Below are 17,435 nucleotides of genomic sequence, written 5' to 3' on the forward strand. Positions count from 1 at the left end.
CTGAAGTCATTGCCCCTTCTTGAATAGCGTCGCCGGAGGCAAGGCTCAGCTATGGGGCGTGTCGCAACTATTTCCTTTTACATCTATGAAGCGGCCTGGTCGGCCAATCGGTGAGTTAGCTACACATGTTTAAGTTTGCATAATTACAAGGTACTGTACCGGAATTCTGACCTGGTGAAACCCATGTACATACTTTTGTACAGTAGGCGGCGGTATGCACCTGAATGTTGCTTGCAATCCGCAAGTAATTGAAAGAAGAAGACGGGGAGGCGGAAGTAGTAAGTATTGGTCGTCGTCGCACGTGTGAGTCAGTCAACCGAGTTACAGTGTTGTTAGCTGTAAAATGGCAAAGGTTTCGGCAAAAAAACGGAAAACGAAGGGTCGCGGGAAGATTCCGAGCCTCACAGACGACAACCCAGACGTAAGCTACGATTTCGACGAAGATGGCTTCACCAAAGCTGATGAGACTATCGCTAGTGACTCTGAGCAGGACAGCGACGATGAACGCAAACGACAAAAGCTGGTGGAGGCTATCAGCGCCCTCGGAGGAGGGAGACGGAAGAAAAAGCTCGGGGAGCGATCGGAGCCGGCCATCCAGAAGTCGGAATTTACGGTCACTGCAGAGGGTGAGGGCGACAAAATAAACTTGACCGATCTAATGAAGTCCATGCACAAAGTAGCGTCTGTCTCGAACCAGGCCAAGAAGCGGCTGCAAAAACTCCAGCGAAATAATAAAACCATTGAATGCCCTCTTAGCAGCCAGGAAAGTCAGAGGATACAAAGAGATGTGGCCTTTAAGAAAGTAGCAACAGAGGTCACGCAGTGGCAGAGTGTGATTCAACAGAACCGGAGGGCTGAACAACTGGTTTTCCCTTTGAATCGGGAGCCATCTGGCCCTAAACCTATGGAGAGGGTTGTCACGGCCTGGAAAGCACAAACTCCCCTTGAACAGGAAATATTTTCCCTGCTGTCTGCCAACAACCAACCAATCAATGACCCCATTTTAACCCCTGCCGAGGAGGCTTCCATGAAGGCGATGAGTCTTTTGGAGGTGAAGATACGCCGCGCTGAGCTTCAGAAAGCCAGGGCTCTGCAGACCTACTACGAGGCCAAAGCCCGGCGCGAGCGGAAGATCAAGAGCAAGAAATACCACAGAGTGCTCAACAAAGCAAAGCGCAAAGAATTCCTCAAGCGTTTTGAAGAGATGGTGAAAAATGACCCGGCGGCCGCTTTAGAGGAGATTAACAAAATGGAATTGGCGAGGATGCAAGAAAGGATGTCGTTGAAACACCAGAACAGCGGCAAGTGGGCAAAGTCCAAGGCCATCATGGCAAAATATGACGAAAGTGCTCGCAAAGCAATGCAGCAGCAGCTGGAGGTCAACAAAGACTTGACGCAGAAACTCTCCATTGCTTTGAATGACGACAACGAGGAAACTGAAACCCCGGAAAACTTGCCTGATTTTGTAAACGAAGCGCCGCTGGGGACTGATTCAAATCCCTGGATGAAAGGAAAGCTTTCTGAAGAACCTGCCGAGACAAAGGGAGAGACGCACAACCTCAACTTGACCGCCGAGTTGACCGAAACTGCGGCAAATGTAGAAGAGGAAGAAAGCGACGTCGAGGAAACTGAAGAAGAATCCCTGCTGCGGGAGTTCGATAATCGTCGGAAAATGCGGCACGGTCCTGACACGCTTACATTTGAAAAGGAGGACGGGCAAATGTCAGAGGTGTGCGCAAAAGCGGCCGCCGTTGAGGAGTCTGCAGACGCTTCTCTTCAGCTGGTGGAAGGACCGACGGACCAAATGCAGCCTTTGGAGTTCATGGAGCTCCTCAGCCAAGTGGAGTCAGTTCAACCCGATCAAACTCCCGCTGAGCCGCAGCCGTCCTCGGACCAAGCGCAGAAAAAACAACCAAAAGGAATAACGCTGAAAGACACGCTCACCAAAGATGCAAATCCCATTCTCGTCCCGCTCGCTCCGACCGCCGTGGCCGCGGAGGACTCGGACGAAACGCTCACTCAGACGGGCCTCATTCAAGAAGCCTTCGCCGGAGATGACGTCATCTCTGATTTCATGAAGGACAAGAAGAATCAGGAGGACGCGGACAAGCCCAGCGTGGTGGACATGACGCTGCCCGGCTGGGGGGAATGGGGCGGGGTGGGCCTCAAGCCCTCCCGCAGCAAGCGCAGGAGGTTCCGAGTGAAAACGGCCCCGCCGCCACCCAGGAAAGATGAAAAACTACCCGGCGTCATCCTCTCCGAGAAAAGAAACGGCTCGCTCAGCCTTCACCAGGTGAACACGCTTCCGTTTCCTTTCACCAGTCACACTCAGTTTGAGAGCACCCTGCGCTCTCCCCTGGGACGCAACTGGAACACTGAACGCGCCGTTAAAAAGTTCACCAAACCTAAAGTGATCACCAAAATGGGGACCATCATTGAGCCGATGACTCGAGAGGAGCTGATGAAGGACAAGAAAACGTGCCCGAGGGATGGGAGTGATATGAAAACGAAAAAGAAACCTTTCTGAAATGTGGGAGGGTGGAAGTTTTCAGAACATTTTCATGGGAATGTAAGACGAGGAATTTCGTCAATTGGGGGGAATCTGTATCGTATAAATTTACGCACCATCGCACCACATTCGAAACATTTGAATTTAAAAAAAAGTCACGTTTTTTGTTTTGCCCTCCCTCACCCACATTCAACCTTTTATATTTAGTTTAAAATGCACTGTGTTCCCTTGACTGTATCACGAAAGTGGTTTAATCCGATTACACACATTTCAACAGATCGTTGTGGCTTACATTTGAAATAAAAAAAAGCATTTTAATTGGAAATGAATTGGAGTCGAGTGATATTTTCTTTCCCCGTCCAGAAGGTGGCGCACGTGCCCCAGTAATGTGGTTGGAAACTGTCATAGGCTGCTGAGACGGAAAAACAAAAACCTCCGGCATCAATCTGCAGAAGAAACTTTTTATTTTCGGATCTGCCCGTTAATCATACAGTACTTAATATGTGAGGGAAATTGTTTACATCGTGAATACGCTTTTGAATGCTGAAACAAGCAAAAACTACTCTCTAGTCAGGCATATTACAATGAAGCTAGTAGCTGTCCGTATAGCATGCTTGAACTTCAATTTCAATCCAGTAGTTTTTTTTTAAACTTAAAGTACACTACTTTTTCTGGACATGTTTTTTTCAATGCAGTAAATTCAACTGTGGATCACATTTGTATTCTGTGTAGCTTTTAATTACGACACTACACTTAATCCTTGAACCGTAAAAAAAAAAATCAAGATCAATTTTTTAAAAGGCACCACATTATAATTGACTCAATATCTACATCTTTTTACGTTATCAAATTTAAAGTCCCAGTCAAGTAATTTACGTGTTTGTTTATAAATACATAAAACATGTTTGAGTAGTGAAAGTTGTCTGGATTTTTTGGGGGCCCCCCCCCCCTTTTTTTTTGGGTGGTGGGCAGTCTGGAGCTGATGAATGGCATTTCTATTTAGTTAAATTGAGAAAAATTATTTCCCTCTGCAATTTCTTTGAGAATGACTAAAGTAATTTTTAATCCTTCCTTCAAAAATAACCATAAACCCATGTCTCCCTTAAGAATGACAACCCCCCCCCATAAGCCTGGTAAACACATATGCGTGTTTGTGCGAGTGTGTCTGAACAAGGCAGTAAAAAAAAAAAAAAAAAAAAGAGTGACAAGCCAAGCTCATTTGCATGGCAGGGGCCTCTTAAAAGTGGGCTGTGCAGGTGCACGGCTTCTCCGCGCACTTCAGTGGATTCCTCCCCAGACACACGCACACGGCACACACACGTACAGATCATCTGGAACATCTCGTCTCGTTCCTCTCTCAACTTTGGACTTTTTGTTTTCTCTTTCAAGAATTTCGTGGTTTGGGAAGATGTGAAAGATGCTTTTGCCGAGGGAGCATCCCGCATGGAGACACTTTGTCAGGGAGACCGAATGAACCAAAGAGGCTTCCGGTGATGATGTCATCGTTGCTCCTCTCCCAGCTCCTTCTGCTCAGCCTCAGGGTCACTCTCATGACGGCTGACCTCGGAGGACAATGTCCAGGTAAGCGCCCCCCCCCCACCCCCCCCCCCCCCCCCGCCATCACTCACTGTTATAACGATTGTCAATGTATAAATTCCCGTGAAAACCCCTCAAGCCTCGAATTCCTCTGGATAGCATATCCAGACGACAGGGAGCAAATGGTGTGCCAAGCAAGGGATGCCAATTGTGTGCTTTTAATTTCATTTTCATCCCTCCCCGCCTCTAAACAAGTACAGACGTGGAACCAGGTTGGGATTCCGCATGCTCCTAGGATTTTGCGAGCAATTCCCATTTGCTGGAAAACACTAAAAGACACCCCTCCCACCGCCCAGGGCTATTCCCGAAATGGCACAAATTCCGGCATGCTACAATGCTTTTTTTTTTTTTTTTTAATTAGATAATAGCAGGAGTTCCCATTCAGGGATGGGAAGCCCTTTTTGAGGTAGGTGCCAACCCCTGCTCTCCTCCTCCCTCAAATCAAAGATGCTCAGATCGCTCCCCGAGCTTTGATTTGTCAAAAAGAGCAGCGCAATTACAGTGGAACTTCCAAAGTTAGTGTAATACAATGCTCGAAAGTCTCTGTGAAATGAAAATAGATTAAAAGTTCAAATGCAAAAGCAGACAACTATTTATTTATTTTTTGAAGTCCCTGAAAATGGCTAAAATGAGCTCAAAATGACAAACTATTTGTTTTCAGGCTTGGGTTTAAGACTTTTGTTGTTGGTCCATTCAGGATATTTAAATATCTCCCAAAATTCATTTTGCAAACCGAAAATGGCTTCTATGGCTGAATTTTCAAAAAAAATAAAAAAATAAATTGTGACCAAGATGAGCACACAAGATACCAAAAAGACAATTTTCATGTGTATTTTCAGAGATGAGTTCTTGACTTTTTGTTGCTGTACTTATGATAGAAATTCATTCTGAATTAAAATTTTGTTTACAATAATGCGTCCTGCGCACCCCCCTCGTCTAAAGACGGTATTCTGATCAATATCCTGTTTGTGGAATCTGAATTAATCAGCCAAACCCACCTGTTTTATGCGTCTCAGCGGGCGGCCATTTTACCACTTGCTGTCGCCTGAAAATGACATCACAGTTGCTCAGGTATCATATTCCACAGATGCAGTTTTAATCAAAATGCCATGTTGAGACTCATGGGGCCGCATAGAACACATTCTGGTCAAGAAAATTTTGGACTTCACTTCCCCCTTTAATTTTCAAAAACTGTGGCCTGGATTAATACTAGTTTTTGAGTTTGGGAAAGTCTTCAAAGTGTTATTTTTCTATAACAGCCCGTGCAAAGATAGAAATAATTCATCCCCACGACATCAGTTTCCTCCACGATGGCATCGTTAATGTCAGTCAACGGCCTGCAGATTTGGCTCCGGTGGATCTTCTGTCAACTGTCCTCGAGAAGGACGCCTCGGGACTTATGGCAGGGGTGCAGGTGAGGTCATCCGGAGGTGTACGTGGCATCCATTTCTCCGGGCCTCACGCCCCCGTTAGCCTGCTCTCCAACTGTGACCATTTTCCGAAAGACTTCTCCATCGTGGTCACGCTGAAAGTGGCTCGCATCGCACACAAGGTGAGCAACCCGCACGCGACCAAGGAAAATACACAATAATTTGGAACCGGCACTACCGTCGCACGCCATATTAGTATTCCACACAAGATGCCGTGATACAGGAAGAGTATTGCTTTGGCACCATCCGGTAGTGTCCTGGTTCCAAGTAACCGTTGGAGTGAATTAAGGAGTTGACACAAAATTCGTCCTTTGTTGCCATCTAGTGGGATCTGAAGTTAAATACAGTAACGTAGAACCCTTTAGAAATCAATTTGCTCTTGGAAGGGCCTGGTTACGACCCCCAGTGAATAGTGAGGATTCACTGCGCTTTTATTTACGGTACATAGCGCTTTTCATACACAATGTGCTTCGCATTGTTACAAAACAACATTTAAAATCCAAAGAATTCAGTACATTTAATTCTTTCACTCCCAAAGACGTTTTTAAACGTCTTTTCAGACTTGGTCTAGAATTGGCTGCTACTGAATGAGTTTTACGGCGGCCCGGTAGTCCAGTGGTTATCACGTCGGCTTCACAATGCAGAGGTACCGGGTTCGATTCCAGCTCCGGCCTCCCTGTGTGGAGTTTGCATGTTCTCCCCGGGCCTGCGTGGGTTTTCTCCGGGTGCTCCGGTTTCCTCCCACATTCCAAAAACATGCGTGGCAGGCTGATTGAACACTCTAAATTGTCCCTAGGTGTGAGTGTGAGTGCAAATGGTTGTTTGTTTCTGTGTGCCCTGCGATTGGCTGGCAACCGATTCAGGGTGTCCCCCGCCTACTGCCCGGAGACGGCTGGGATGGGCTCCAGCACCCCCCGCGACCCTAGTGAGGATCAAGCGGTACGGAAGATGAATGAATGAATGAATGAATGAGTTTTAAAGAAACAGAAGAACGTAGGGCATTTAAAAGCCAAGTACAGAAATAAAAAAGTAGTTTACCAAAATTACTAGACTACCCTGCATACTTTAAGTTCGAATTCACAAATTGCTATGCACAAATTTAATATGAATAAAGGCACCTGTTAAAAAAAAATTAGCATCAGTGGATAGATTGTGTTGGACTTTGGTGGCATACATTTTTTTTTCCCGCCTTCCAGAAAAGCGAGTACATATTCACCATACTGGAGCCAAAAAGAGCAGAGCCGCCGGGAGCCCTGAAGGAGAAGGTCGATGAAGAAGTCAGAGAAAAGGGAAATAACCTGCAATTAAATATCAGCGGAAGAAGAGGGAAGAATAACGCAGAACACCGCCGTCTGCTCCTGGGACTGAGACTATCCGGGAAGCGGCTGCACGTGCTCTTCAGGGGACAGCGAGGCATCACGGAGCAGTGGGTGTTCCGGGGCGCCCACCTCGCAGACGACCACTGGCACACCCTGGTTGTGTCCGTCGAAGGCCGTCGCGGCAGGCTGACAGTGGATTGTGGCTCGCCGCGGGAAATGTAAGCTTTTTTTCTTTTTTTCAAGACCTAGACAAAGACCACTTTTTCAGATTTTTTTTCTTTTTTTTAAAAAGAAATGTTGCTTTTCCCCATATTTTGCTATCTTGCCAAATATAATGGTTTTGATGACATTCATTCATTCATTCATTCATTCATTCATCTTCCGAGCCGCTTGATCCTCACTCGGGTCGCGGGGAGTGCTGGAGCCCATCCCAGCCGTCTCCGGGCAGTAGGCGGGGGACACCCTGAATCGGTTGCCAGCCAATCGCAGGGCACACATAGACGAACAACCATCCACGCTCACAGTCACACTCACACCTAGGGACAATTTAGAGTGTTCAATCAGCCTGCCACGCATGTTTTTGGAATGTGGGAGGAAACCGGAGCACCCGGAGAAAACCCACGCAGGCCCGGGGAGAACATGCAAACTCCACACAGGGAGGCCGGAGGTGGAATCGAACCCGGAACTGATTTATTGCCTGTGCTGCTGAATTTAATTTTGAGTAGTTTTTTTTTTAATGCAAATGAGGCGGCCCGGTAGTCCAGTGGTTAGCACGTCGGCTTCACAGTGCAGAGGTACCGGGTTCGATTCCAGCTCCGGCCTCCCTGTGTGGAGTTTGCATGTTCTCCCCGGGGCTGCGTGGGTTTTCTCCGGGTGCTCCGGTTTCCTCCCACATTCCAAAAACATGCGTGGCAGGCTGATTGAACACTCTAAATTGTCCCTAGGTGTGAGTGTGAGTGCGAATGGTTGTTCGTTTCTGTGTCCTGCGATTGGCTGGCAACCGATTCAGGGTGTCCCCCGCCTACTGCCCGAAGACAGCTGGGATAGGCTCCAGCACCCACCGCGACCCTAGTGAGGATCAAGCGGCTCGGAAGATAAATGAATGAATGCTTATTGAGCCGGCATGTCAACTTGGACCGAGGAGGTGAAGAAAAAACCGCCCACGCCGGCACCAATGAAGTTGTCTGAATGCTACATTTCGACCACCCTAGATTTCCGTTCCATCCCCCACGAATGCGCCCCGCAGGGACCATACATCACTCAGCACAATTCATCAGCGGCGCTGCAAATATGCTTCAAGCCCTGCGGCCATGCAATCGCAGCAGTCTGACATCATTTGACAGATGGCTCTTGAGTGCAAACTCCAATTAAGACGGGAACACAAGTCGCCGCGCGGATCAAACGTTTGCTTTGGCTGTGTTGTTGATGTCGATTCACGTGGGGAAAAAATACTTCATGAAAATGTTCTCCCTTTTCTGGGCAAAAACAGCCTTCCCTCCGGGCCTTTCCCGTCAGACCTCAACTTTCACGTGTCCAGATTCCACATCGGTAGCCGGGGCAGATGGAAAGGATTGTTTACGGTGAGGCTCACACTTTCCCCTCTTGATGCTTACATGTCATTAGTTGTACAGTTCGGTTCCGTTCTCCATCGACTTATCCGCAGATTGCCAAGTGTGATCCGCTGGTCTTTTTTACAGGGCCTGTTGCGACAGTTGGTTCTGGTGCCGGGTTCAGATGCCACCCGCCAGATATGCCCGTCCGCCCGAGCTCAACTCGCAGCTTTATCAGTTCCGCCGTCGCTGCTGTCACATGTGCCTGCCGACGGGAAGAATGACGCGCGTCACCTTGCCCCTTACGGCGCAGATGTTGCGGAAACCGAGGCGAGAGTGTCGGTGGGTTTACAGCGGACGTGCACGGAGCCACTGCGGGGCCAGTTGTGGTTCAATCCGCTCAGGAAGGCTCTCTACCTTTGCGATGGGACCTCGTGGATCGCCGTGCTGGAGGGTGAGGTGCCGACATCGTCCTCGCTCGAATGTCTCAGTTTGGAAATGATCATATGTCTTCGTTTGCTCAGATCGCAAACGACTGGATTACGTTGAGGAGCGGCAGGTTCTCAGCACCAGCTCAGAAACGCACGACATCGAGGTAAAACCCTTTTTTTTTAAGCTCGACGGCTCAGTAATTTCACGTTGCGGTCAAAACCACATTTCTAGAGATTAAGTCCCCGGGCGGCCCGGTAGTCCAGTGGTTAGCACGTCGGCTTCACAGTGCAGAGGTTCCGGGTTCGATTCCAGCTGCGGCCTCCCTGTGTGGAGTTTGCATGTTCTCCCCGGGCCGGCGTGGGTTTTCTCCGGGTGCTCCGGTTTCCTCCCACATTCCAAAAACATGCGTGGCAGGCTGATTGAACACTCTAAATTGTCCCGAGGTGTGAGTGTGAGTGCGAATGGTTGTTCGTTTCTGTGTTCCCTGCGATTGGCTGGCAACCGATTCAGGGTGTCCCCCGCCTACTGCCCGAAGACAGCTGGGATGGGCTCCAGCACCCCCCGCGACCCTAGTGAGGATGAAGCGGCTCGGAAGATGAATGAATGAATGAATGAAAGTCAAGACCCAACATTTTGGAAGTCGAGACTAAATTTAAGACATGAGTCCAAGTCAAGACTAAGAATCTTTAGGGTTGAGAGTCAAGACGAAGCCTTAGAGGAGTTGAAGACCAATGGCAATTTTGACGAGGTGAAACCAAGTCAGCCAGAGTCGAGCCGCTTCTCCTCCACATCGAGAGGAGCCAGATGAGGTGGCTTGGGCATCTGATTCGGATGCCTCCTGAGCGCCTCCCCGGTGAGGTGTTCCGGTCATGTCCCACCGGGAGGAGACCCAGAGGAAGACCCAGGACACGCTGGAGAGACTATGTCACCCAGCTTGCCTGGGAACGACTCGGGATCCCCCGGGGAGAGCTGGAAGAAGTAGCTAGGGAGCGGGAAGTCTGGGCTTCCCTGCTAAAGCTGTTGCCCCCGCGACCCGGCCCCGGATAAGCGGTAGATGATGGATGGATGGATAGAAACCAAGTGAAGACCGTGACAGTGAATTGTTTGGTGTCATCTTTAGGTCTTCCAGTTACAGGGCCTGGGTCTGATGGCCGCCATGGCTCACCGCTCCACGACGTCTGGCTCCGCGGTGTATCGGTGGAGCCAACAGAACGGCTTCCAGCTGTACCAGAATATTAGCACCCGCGGAGCACTGGCGTTGAGGCATTTCAATTTGGGCAAGAAGGTAAAAATTGCCACGAAAAGGGAACTACGTATGACACTGCGGATGAATAAATACTGCGAATTAGCGCCGCATCCGTGTATGTACAGTATATTTCAACTATTTGTCGTACGTTTTGTACAAAGTGCTGCTAAATTCTTGTTATTTTTGTCCTAGACATTTCTGGTGGTGTCCAACTGTAACGTTGGCACCGGTGTGGGAAAGGAAGTCGATGTCTCCGTCATTTACAAGTGGAGCCGGAAAAGCAAACAGTTTGTGGAGTTTCAGAACTTGGAGACGCACTGCGCACGTGACTGGGAGGCCTTCAAAATTCGTCGACACACCTATCTCGTCGTTGCCAATCACAGGATCGGTAAGGCAATAATTAAAAATAGAAACATACCGGTTGCGATTGAGATCGAAAACTAAAATCCTGGCTTGTTGAACTCAAAACACCTTTCAATGCTTGAGACCAAATCAAGCCCAAGACTTTTGACAGTTGTCATGACCAAGACACCCAGTCAGCATGTCTGGTCTGTAACTTCTCCCCCTGTCAAGTTTTTTTTTGTGCCCCTCCCCCACGGGAGCATAGTTTGTGACTTGCTTTTTTCCCCAACTCTCCTTCTTCCTTTTTATTTTTCCCTTTCATCTGAGAAAATCGCGGTGTTGCCTGGTGACCCATCTGCCCTCCTATTTTGTCTCCTTGTTAGTTTCATTTTCTTTTCTTTTTTTTTCCTTTCTTGGGCAGGTTGAACATGTCAAATGAATTCCGTTGCTCTATAGTTGTGACAATGACAATCACATTTGATTTTCATCTCAATTTTTTTAATTTCAATTGAAACGGTTGGAGCTGAAACCAACCATTTTGTGAAACTAGCTAATCATTTTGTGTGTCTCTCTCTCTCCGGTAGGTAATAACAACCACACCATAGACAGCATAGTGTACAAATGGAACCGGCCAACTAAGTCCTTTGAAGTTCACCAGAGGTTGAGAACGTCGGGGGCTTACGACTGGGAGTTCTTCAACGTGGGACCTTACCATTTTCTGGTGGTGGCAAACGCCTTTGACGGAGTAACCACGTCAGTAGACTCTGTGATCTACGTTTGGGTGGACGGAAACTTTCAAATCCTCCAAACCATTAAGGTAGGTACACATATTGTTACGTTATGGAGATCTAATTCATGTGTTCAAGGCCAGTGTAAAACTTTATTTATTATTTTTGTTAAGACATGTGGGGCTGGGGATGAGTGAAATCCGAAATTGTGTTGTTGTGAAGATTTTATTTCAAGGCTGTATCATAACCCAGCGCTATGCGCCAGACTCATTATTTTGTCTGCTGAGATTTATGTGATGGCGGGTTGAAACGCAGTAAAACAGCCCCCGTCCGTTGCACTCGGATGCAGGAAACAAACACAATCGCGGCGAGATGAAAACAAGGTAATGACAAGGACCGGGAGAAAAGCGTCAGGCGTGTCCTCGCTATCAAAAATAGAGCATGCGGTCTGTAGCCGATAGCGAGTGTCATACTTGCACTGTAACCGCACTTACAATGACATGTGTGTTGACACATTGATGGCTCCATAAGGAGACGCGTGTGATTTAGGGGAATTCCACAGCTGGATGTGAAGAATAGCCAAAAAGCACCCCCAGGGCAGTTTAATTAATCACTTGAACTCACCCAGAACACTCTGACACATATTCCTTACACTTGCACGAGTGTTTAGGTGGTTGTTTTATTATCTTTCTATACACCCTTTCACAGTGATGTCACACGCACCAATGGGTGGCAAAAAGGTTGTGATCATTCAGTGACTGGCTAATTATTTGACTTTTCTGTTGCTCGGATGATGGCGCTAAACGCTGGAATGGATGGTGGGCTTTTGTCTCCGAGCATGCTAGCCACAATGGCGGTTTGGCTAACGCTCTGTCTCTTTACTACAACTGAACGCGAAGTACTTTTTGCTTCTGAAGTTTAAATAGAAATATACCTGTTGGGCTATATCTGGCATCATGCTTTTGTCTCCTAGCATGCTAGCCACGATGGCGGTTTGGCTAACGCTCTGTCTCTACTACAACTGAACGCGAAGTACTTTTTGCTTCTGAAGTTTAAAATAGAAATAGACCTGTTGGGCTATATCTGGCAGCATGCTTTTGTCTACTAGCATGCTACCCACGATGGCGGTTTGGCTAACGCTCTGTCCCTTTACTACAACGAAACGTGAAGTACTTTTTGCTTCTGAAGTTTAAAATAGAAATAGACCTGTTGGGCTATATCTGGCAGCATGCTTTTGTCTACTAGCATGCTACCCACGATGGCGGTTTGGCTAACGCTCTGTCCCTTTACTACAACGAAACGTGAAGTACTTTTTGCTTCTGAAGTTTAAAATAGAAAAAGACTTGTTGGGCTATATCTGGCAGCATGCGTTTGTCTCCTAGCATTTGTCTCCTAGCATGCTAGCCACAATGGCGGTTTGGCTAATGCTCTGTCCCTTTACTACAACGAAACGTGAAGTACTTTTTGCTTCTGAAGTTTAAAATGGAAATACACCTGTTGGGCTATATCTGGCAGCATGCTTTTGTCTCCTAGCATGCTAGCCACGATGGCGGTTTGGCTAACGCTCTGTCCTTTTACTACAACTAAACGTGAAGTACTTTTTGCTTCTGAAGTTTAAAATAGAAATAGACCTGTTGGGCTATATCTGGCAGCATGCGTTTGTCTCCTAGCATTTGTCTCCTAGCATGCTAGCCACAATGGCGGTTTGGCTAATGCTCTGTCCCTTTACTACAACGAAACGTGAAGTACTTTTTGCTTCTGAAGTTTAAAATGGAAATACACCTGTTGGGCTATATCTGGCAGCATGCTTTTGTCTACTAGCATGCTAGCCACGATGGCGGTTTGGCTAACGTTCTGTCCCTTTATGACAACTAAACGTGAAGTACTTTTTGCTTCTGAAGTTTAAAATGGAAATAGACCTGTTGGGCTATATCTGGCAGCATAACCTCAAGCGCGATAAGATTTGTCTGACACCCCCTCCGTAAAAGTGATTCACTTTCCGATACCCAAAAATACCCAGTCCCTTATTGTTTCCAAACATTGTGAAAAGGTCCACAGTCAAGCGACAAGATTTGGAGAAGGAACAATTGTGTCACTGATTAGACTAGAGTGGGAAATCCAAAATGGAATACTGGGGAAATATTTCTGCCTCAAAAATCAAACAAAACCTGGTGTACAACAATCACACGTGAGACGTCTGCGAATCTCTTGAGACCTCGGTGTTGACCTGGGCCAAGAATATTCAGATATCAATTGTCTCTTTCAAAATTTTTTCACACATTTTTACCAAATGCATTAATGTTTAAAAAAATGGAATCCAGATTTTTCCAACTTGTTTTTGCAGGTGTGGATCAGGCACCCTTTGACCTCCTGATGACTTTTCTTTCTTGTGTTTATGTGAAACCGTCCTTGTGTTGTTTTACTCTTTCCCCGTTTCAAGATTGCCCCATACGCTTCAAACACCAGCAGGTGAATGTTTCTGCGGGAACCTGTACATTTGTGGTGGGAACATGCAGTTCTCTGGACTGTTTCACACCCCTAGCCCGAAACACCTTCCTTCAAAAATATACATATACATGACTTGGGGCCATATTACTGTTTTGAGATTTCCCCCATGACCGTTCAACGACCATCGGGTGCATGTTTCTGCAGGTACCTGCACCGATAGGGCGGGAACACAGACTAAAAATACAATACCATAAAAATACAAATACCTACCTACCAAATACCTATGGCAGGGAGACTGTCGGAGTTTCGTGCTTACCACCATTTCATTCACTTAGCTGCCACTTTGGAGGTTCTGTTGTACAGAATTCAGTTCAAAATGTTTCTGGGGTTTATTTATTTATTTTTAATGACCTTTGTGTTTGCTTCCTTCGCGTGTAAGCCAACACAACCGCTAATCGCCAACCTAATTTACAAGTTGTCCCAACATGATTGAAAATAATACCTTTTCAATAACCGGGCCACTCAGCGTCTTTTTTTTTCTACTCTTCCAGCGGCGTATCGACTAAGATCCGGTTGAGTCAGCTCACTTTCAGTCATAATTACACATTTGCCCATACACGTCTTTACACTTTTTTTTCCTTCTGATATTTAACACAGACATTTTGTGCCACTGACTGGGAGATGTTCCAGATAGGCACACGGGTCTTCCTCGTGGTCGCCAACGGACACCGGCTCCATGACAACGGGTCCAGTGAATATGCCATCAACTCCACTATCTATGAGCTGGACATGACCGGCCAGGTGTTTGTCCGCTTCCAGGACATAGTCACGTACAGGTATCATCAAAAGTGGCTAAAGTACTCACATTCTGTACTAAGGTTGTACAGATACATGTAGTACGTGTGTTAAAAACAAAAAACAAAACGTACAGACTCTCAAATGTACAAACATTTAAAATTTAACGTTTAAAACTGAATAAAAACTCAGTCAAGACTTTACCTCTGTTTTCAGGTTTCAACCATGGTTTTCATCTAGAGAGATTGAAAAAAGTAATGTGCCTGTAAGACAAAGTACGGAGCAGAAAGTGCAATTATGTTTTCAAACGTCTGGAGTGAAAGTACAAAATCATCCCCCAAAATACTTACTCAATTAGATAGCTGAAAAATCTACTTAAAGGAAGGGTTTGCGATGTTGAAATGGATTGATGGAGCCACACTTCTAGAATCTCTGACCGATTTGATTCTCAGACATTCATAATAGCATGCGGTTATGAAGGTCCATACGTATAATGCTAGCGTTAGCACTGTTAGTAGCGTGACAATTGAGTGTTACTATTACACGAAATATTTTCAATTTGAAGTTTTATTTTTTTGGGGGCAACGTACAGTCAATTAACAATGGAAAGAAAGTGTTAAAACCGGTCGAGCAGAAATGGTGCTCATTCTGCGGCAGTAAAACAGGCCAAAATCCAGACGTTAGGGGGAAAAGTCAGGTCAGAATGTGCAAACCATGCCTGCTATTGCTTGCGCACGCGAGTGCGAGGCAAATGATTGACACCTAGTCACTTATGATTTCTCTCTCTGGATGGGTTGTTCTTGCTGAGGCGTGGTGGTGGTGGTGGTTTCCAAAGAAAAACTAATTAGAGGTGCAAGATTGGGCCTGAGAGGGATGACTTTCTTCACTTCATCATTTCACTCATGTACCACTGTCAGGTTACTGACTGCTTTTACAAATATGACAAATATCCTCCTTTAAGTGCATTCACAAAGTATTTTTATTTCATTACTCTCCACGCGTGGATATGATGGGTGGCCAACCTGTGGCACGAGGGCCATCTATGGCCAATAAAAACTCATAGGAAGTGTTATTTAACAAACAAACCTCACATGTTCATAATATAAGCATTTGCATAACTTGTGGTTTCTTCTGACAGCGCGGTGGACTGGGAGTTCTTCACCCTCGGGGAGGAATATTTCCTGGTCGTTGCCAACTCCTTTAACGGCGAGTCGTACTCTCTCAACAGTGTTCTCTACAGGTACTCGCTTCGTAATTTCCCCGATGAGACGCATCGGTAGTAGCACGCTTGATATGCGGAGGATTTTGGGGGCAGCATTTTTAACTGACAATCGATTAAACAAAGTCTCCATTACCCATTTGACGATGTTTTTTTTTCCCAGAGCAGAGACTGAAACAATAAAATAAGTCGCTATGACAAAGTGGATATATGTGTGGATTATATGACAGTCATAACTTTTTACAGTTTTATAGTACTGTTTTTTCACTTTTTTATGATTTTTCCACACAGAATTGTTGTTGCAATAGTAGTGTTTTATATTTTTATTATATTTTAGGTTTTTTTCATAATCTGGATTTATTTACAAACTATATTCTGTAACCTTTTTTAATTTAATGATGTATTTATTAATATTATTAAGGTATATAATATGTTTATTTTGTGTATGTATTTTACTCTAAATTATTTTTAATTGTATTTGACGTTGTTATTATTCGTAAAACTCCACTAATGGGGGTTCTTGCGTTCCCCTCCGTCCAGGTGGCAGGGCTATGAGGGCTTCGTTCCCGTCCATTGGCTCCCGACCATCGGCTGCAGCGACTGGGAGTTCTTCAATGCTGGCGGAGACTCTTATCTGATCTACTCAAGTGCGAAAGCGCCTCTCGCCAAAGTGTTCAAACTGAAAATGTACTGAGCTTATTCACTTCCATATTTATGCATGTGGATGCATGCCCTGTCCATGGGGCCCCCGCAAGAGTCGTTTGTGCAAAAACATAGAGGAAGTCTTATAATTGGAGGATGACAAGCACTCACAATATCAAAAAATAAGCACTTGTTTTGATCGTTAAATCATATTAGTCTGGCCCTCAGAGTACTTTTACAGAAATTTTTCCTACCCTTAAGATATAGACATGCAATGTGTGTGTCCAAGTGCCTGTTTGCAGCCTGAGACTACATAAAACTGACTGTAAATTATTAAATGAGCAATAAGCTATTCTTATAATTTTCTTAAAAGGTCACTTTTGTTGACTATGATATTTTGCACAGTATTAAATGTCATTTGTTCACAATATTGGTCCTGTTAGTAAATATTAAGTATTTAATAGAGCGCGACCGTTCACTTGGCCCGTTATACCCCTTCTAACATGCTAAAAATATTTGATGATTGTTTTTTCTCCCTTCATGAAACCTAATTTTTTTAGAAAATTGTGTACAAAGGTAATCTCGTGATTTATCACACTAAAGACTATATCAGAACTTCTATTCCTTCATTATCTTTGACATGTATCAATTAAAATAGTCATTCAATGGATCTGTCAATTAATAACTGCATTTTTACTATTAAAAGCAACGTTCTTGTGAGCATTTCAAAGAGGAGGAATTGAGCAGAATGTCACTATTTTACATGCAACCTAAAATTGCGGTTTGTTTAAAAAAAAGAAAAATGCAGCATAACCATGAAGAACTGTTTTTTAAAAACATTTTTTGCACTGTAGTCCTTGTATAACGTTGTATAACCTTAGAGTTTCATTGGGACTTTTAGGCCATTGAATATTTTTCATTTTATAGATTTTTTTCATGTTATTGTGTATTCTATTCAAATATATATACTTTATGAAGACATTGAAAAATAAGAAAAATAGCCTTTATTTTAATTTAAAAGTACTTTACTTTTAATTCATATCTTATCTTTTTAATAATATATTGGAAATGGTGTGTGCGTATGTATGTATGTATGTATGTATGTATGTATGTATGTATGTATTATATATATGTATATATATACTGTATTCTTACTATTATTGTAAGTCCTCTTCTACT

The 17,435-nt window shown here is 45.1% G+C and overlaps 2 protein-coding genes and 1 long non-coding RNA gene across 4 annotated transcripts; 2 read left to right on the plus strand and 1 right to left on the minus strand.

Moving 5' to 3' along the window:
• Positions 1 to 91: 91 nt before the first annotated feature.
• On the plus strand, positions 92 to 17,059 carry tspeara (thrombospondin-type laminin G domain and EAR repeats a). Of its 2 annotated transcripts, XM_052086250.1 has the most exons (13): positions 92 to 278; positions 3,899 to 4,090; positions 5,449 to 5,657; positions 6,732 to 7,072; positions 8,344 to 8,434; positions 8,552 to 8,858; positions 8,929 to 8,999; positions 9,957 to 10,121; positions 10,275 to 10,470; positions 11,009 to 11,241; positions 14,258 to 14,436; positions 15,534 to 15,635; positions 16,155 to 17,059. In XM_052086250.1, the coding sequence occupies exons 1-13, from the start codon at positions 215 to 217 to the stop codon at positions 16,306 to 16,308; spliced, it is 2,304 nt and encodes a 767-aa protein (XP_051942210.1). In that variant the 5' UTR covers positions 92 to 214; the 3' UTR covers positions 16,309 to 17,059. The 2 variants fall into 2 exon arrangements, with proteins under 2 accessions (XP_051942210.1, XP_051942211.1); XM_052086251.1 differs by lacking the exon at positions 92 to 278 and having other exon boundaries at positions 3,764 to 4,090.
• On the plus strand, positions 272 to 2,834 carry si:dkey-251i10.3 (uncharacterized protein LOC553498 homolog). The gene has a single exon (XM_052086252.1). The coding sequence runs from the start codon at positions 344 to 346 to the stop codon at positions 2,525 to 2,527; it is 2,184 nt and encodes a 727-aa protein (XP_051942212.1). The 5' UTR covers positions 272 to 343; the 3' UTR covers positions 2,528 to 2,834.
• Positions 12,280 to 13,212, minus strand: LOC127614842 (uncharacterized). Its single transcript, XR_007966720.1, has 3 exons — positions 13,072 to 13,212; positions 12,647 to 12,783; positions 12,280 to 12,358 (listed from the first exon to the last, which is right to left on the minus strand). It is a non-coding gene; the product is annotated as an uncharacterized LOC127614842 (long non-coding RNA).
• Positions 17,060 to 17,435: the final 376 nt, after the last annotated feature.

Source organism: Hippocampus zosterae, chromosome 14, assembly GCF_025434085.1.
Source record: "Hippocampus zosterae strain Florida chromosome 14, ASM2543408v3, whole genome shotgun sequence".
NCBI lineage: Eukaryota > Metazoa > Chordata > Actinopteri > Syngnathiformes > Syngnathidae > Hippocampus > Hippocampus zosterae.

Bases quoted from the DNA above. Each gene is read 5' to 3' on its own strand.
- tspeara (XM_052086250.1), top strand. From the start codon at position 215: ATGCACCTGAATGTTGCTTGCAATCCGCAAGTAATTGAAAGAAGAAGA. The intron at 8,435-8,551 runs GTGAGGCTCACA...TCTTTTTTACAG, and splicing joins GATGGAAAGGATTGTTTACG to GGCCTGTTGCGACAGTTGGT. The intron at 15,636-16,154 runs GTACTCGCTTCG...CCCTCCGTCCAG, and splicing joins CTCAACAGTGTTCTCTACAG to GTGGCAGGGCTATGAGGGCT.
- si:dkey-251i10.3 (XM_052086252.1), top strand. From the start codon at position 344: ATGGCAAAGGTTTCGGCAAAAAAACGGAAAACGAAGGGTCGCGGGAAG.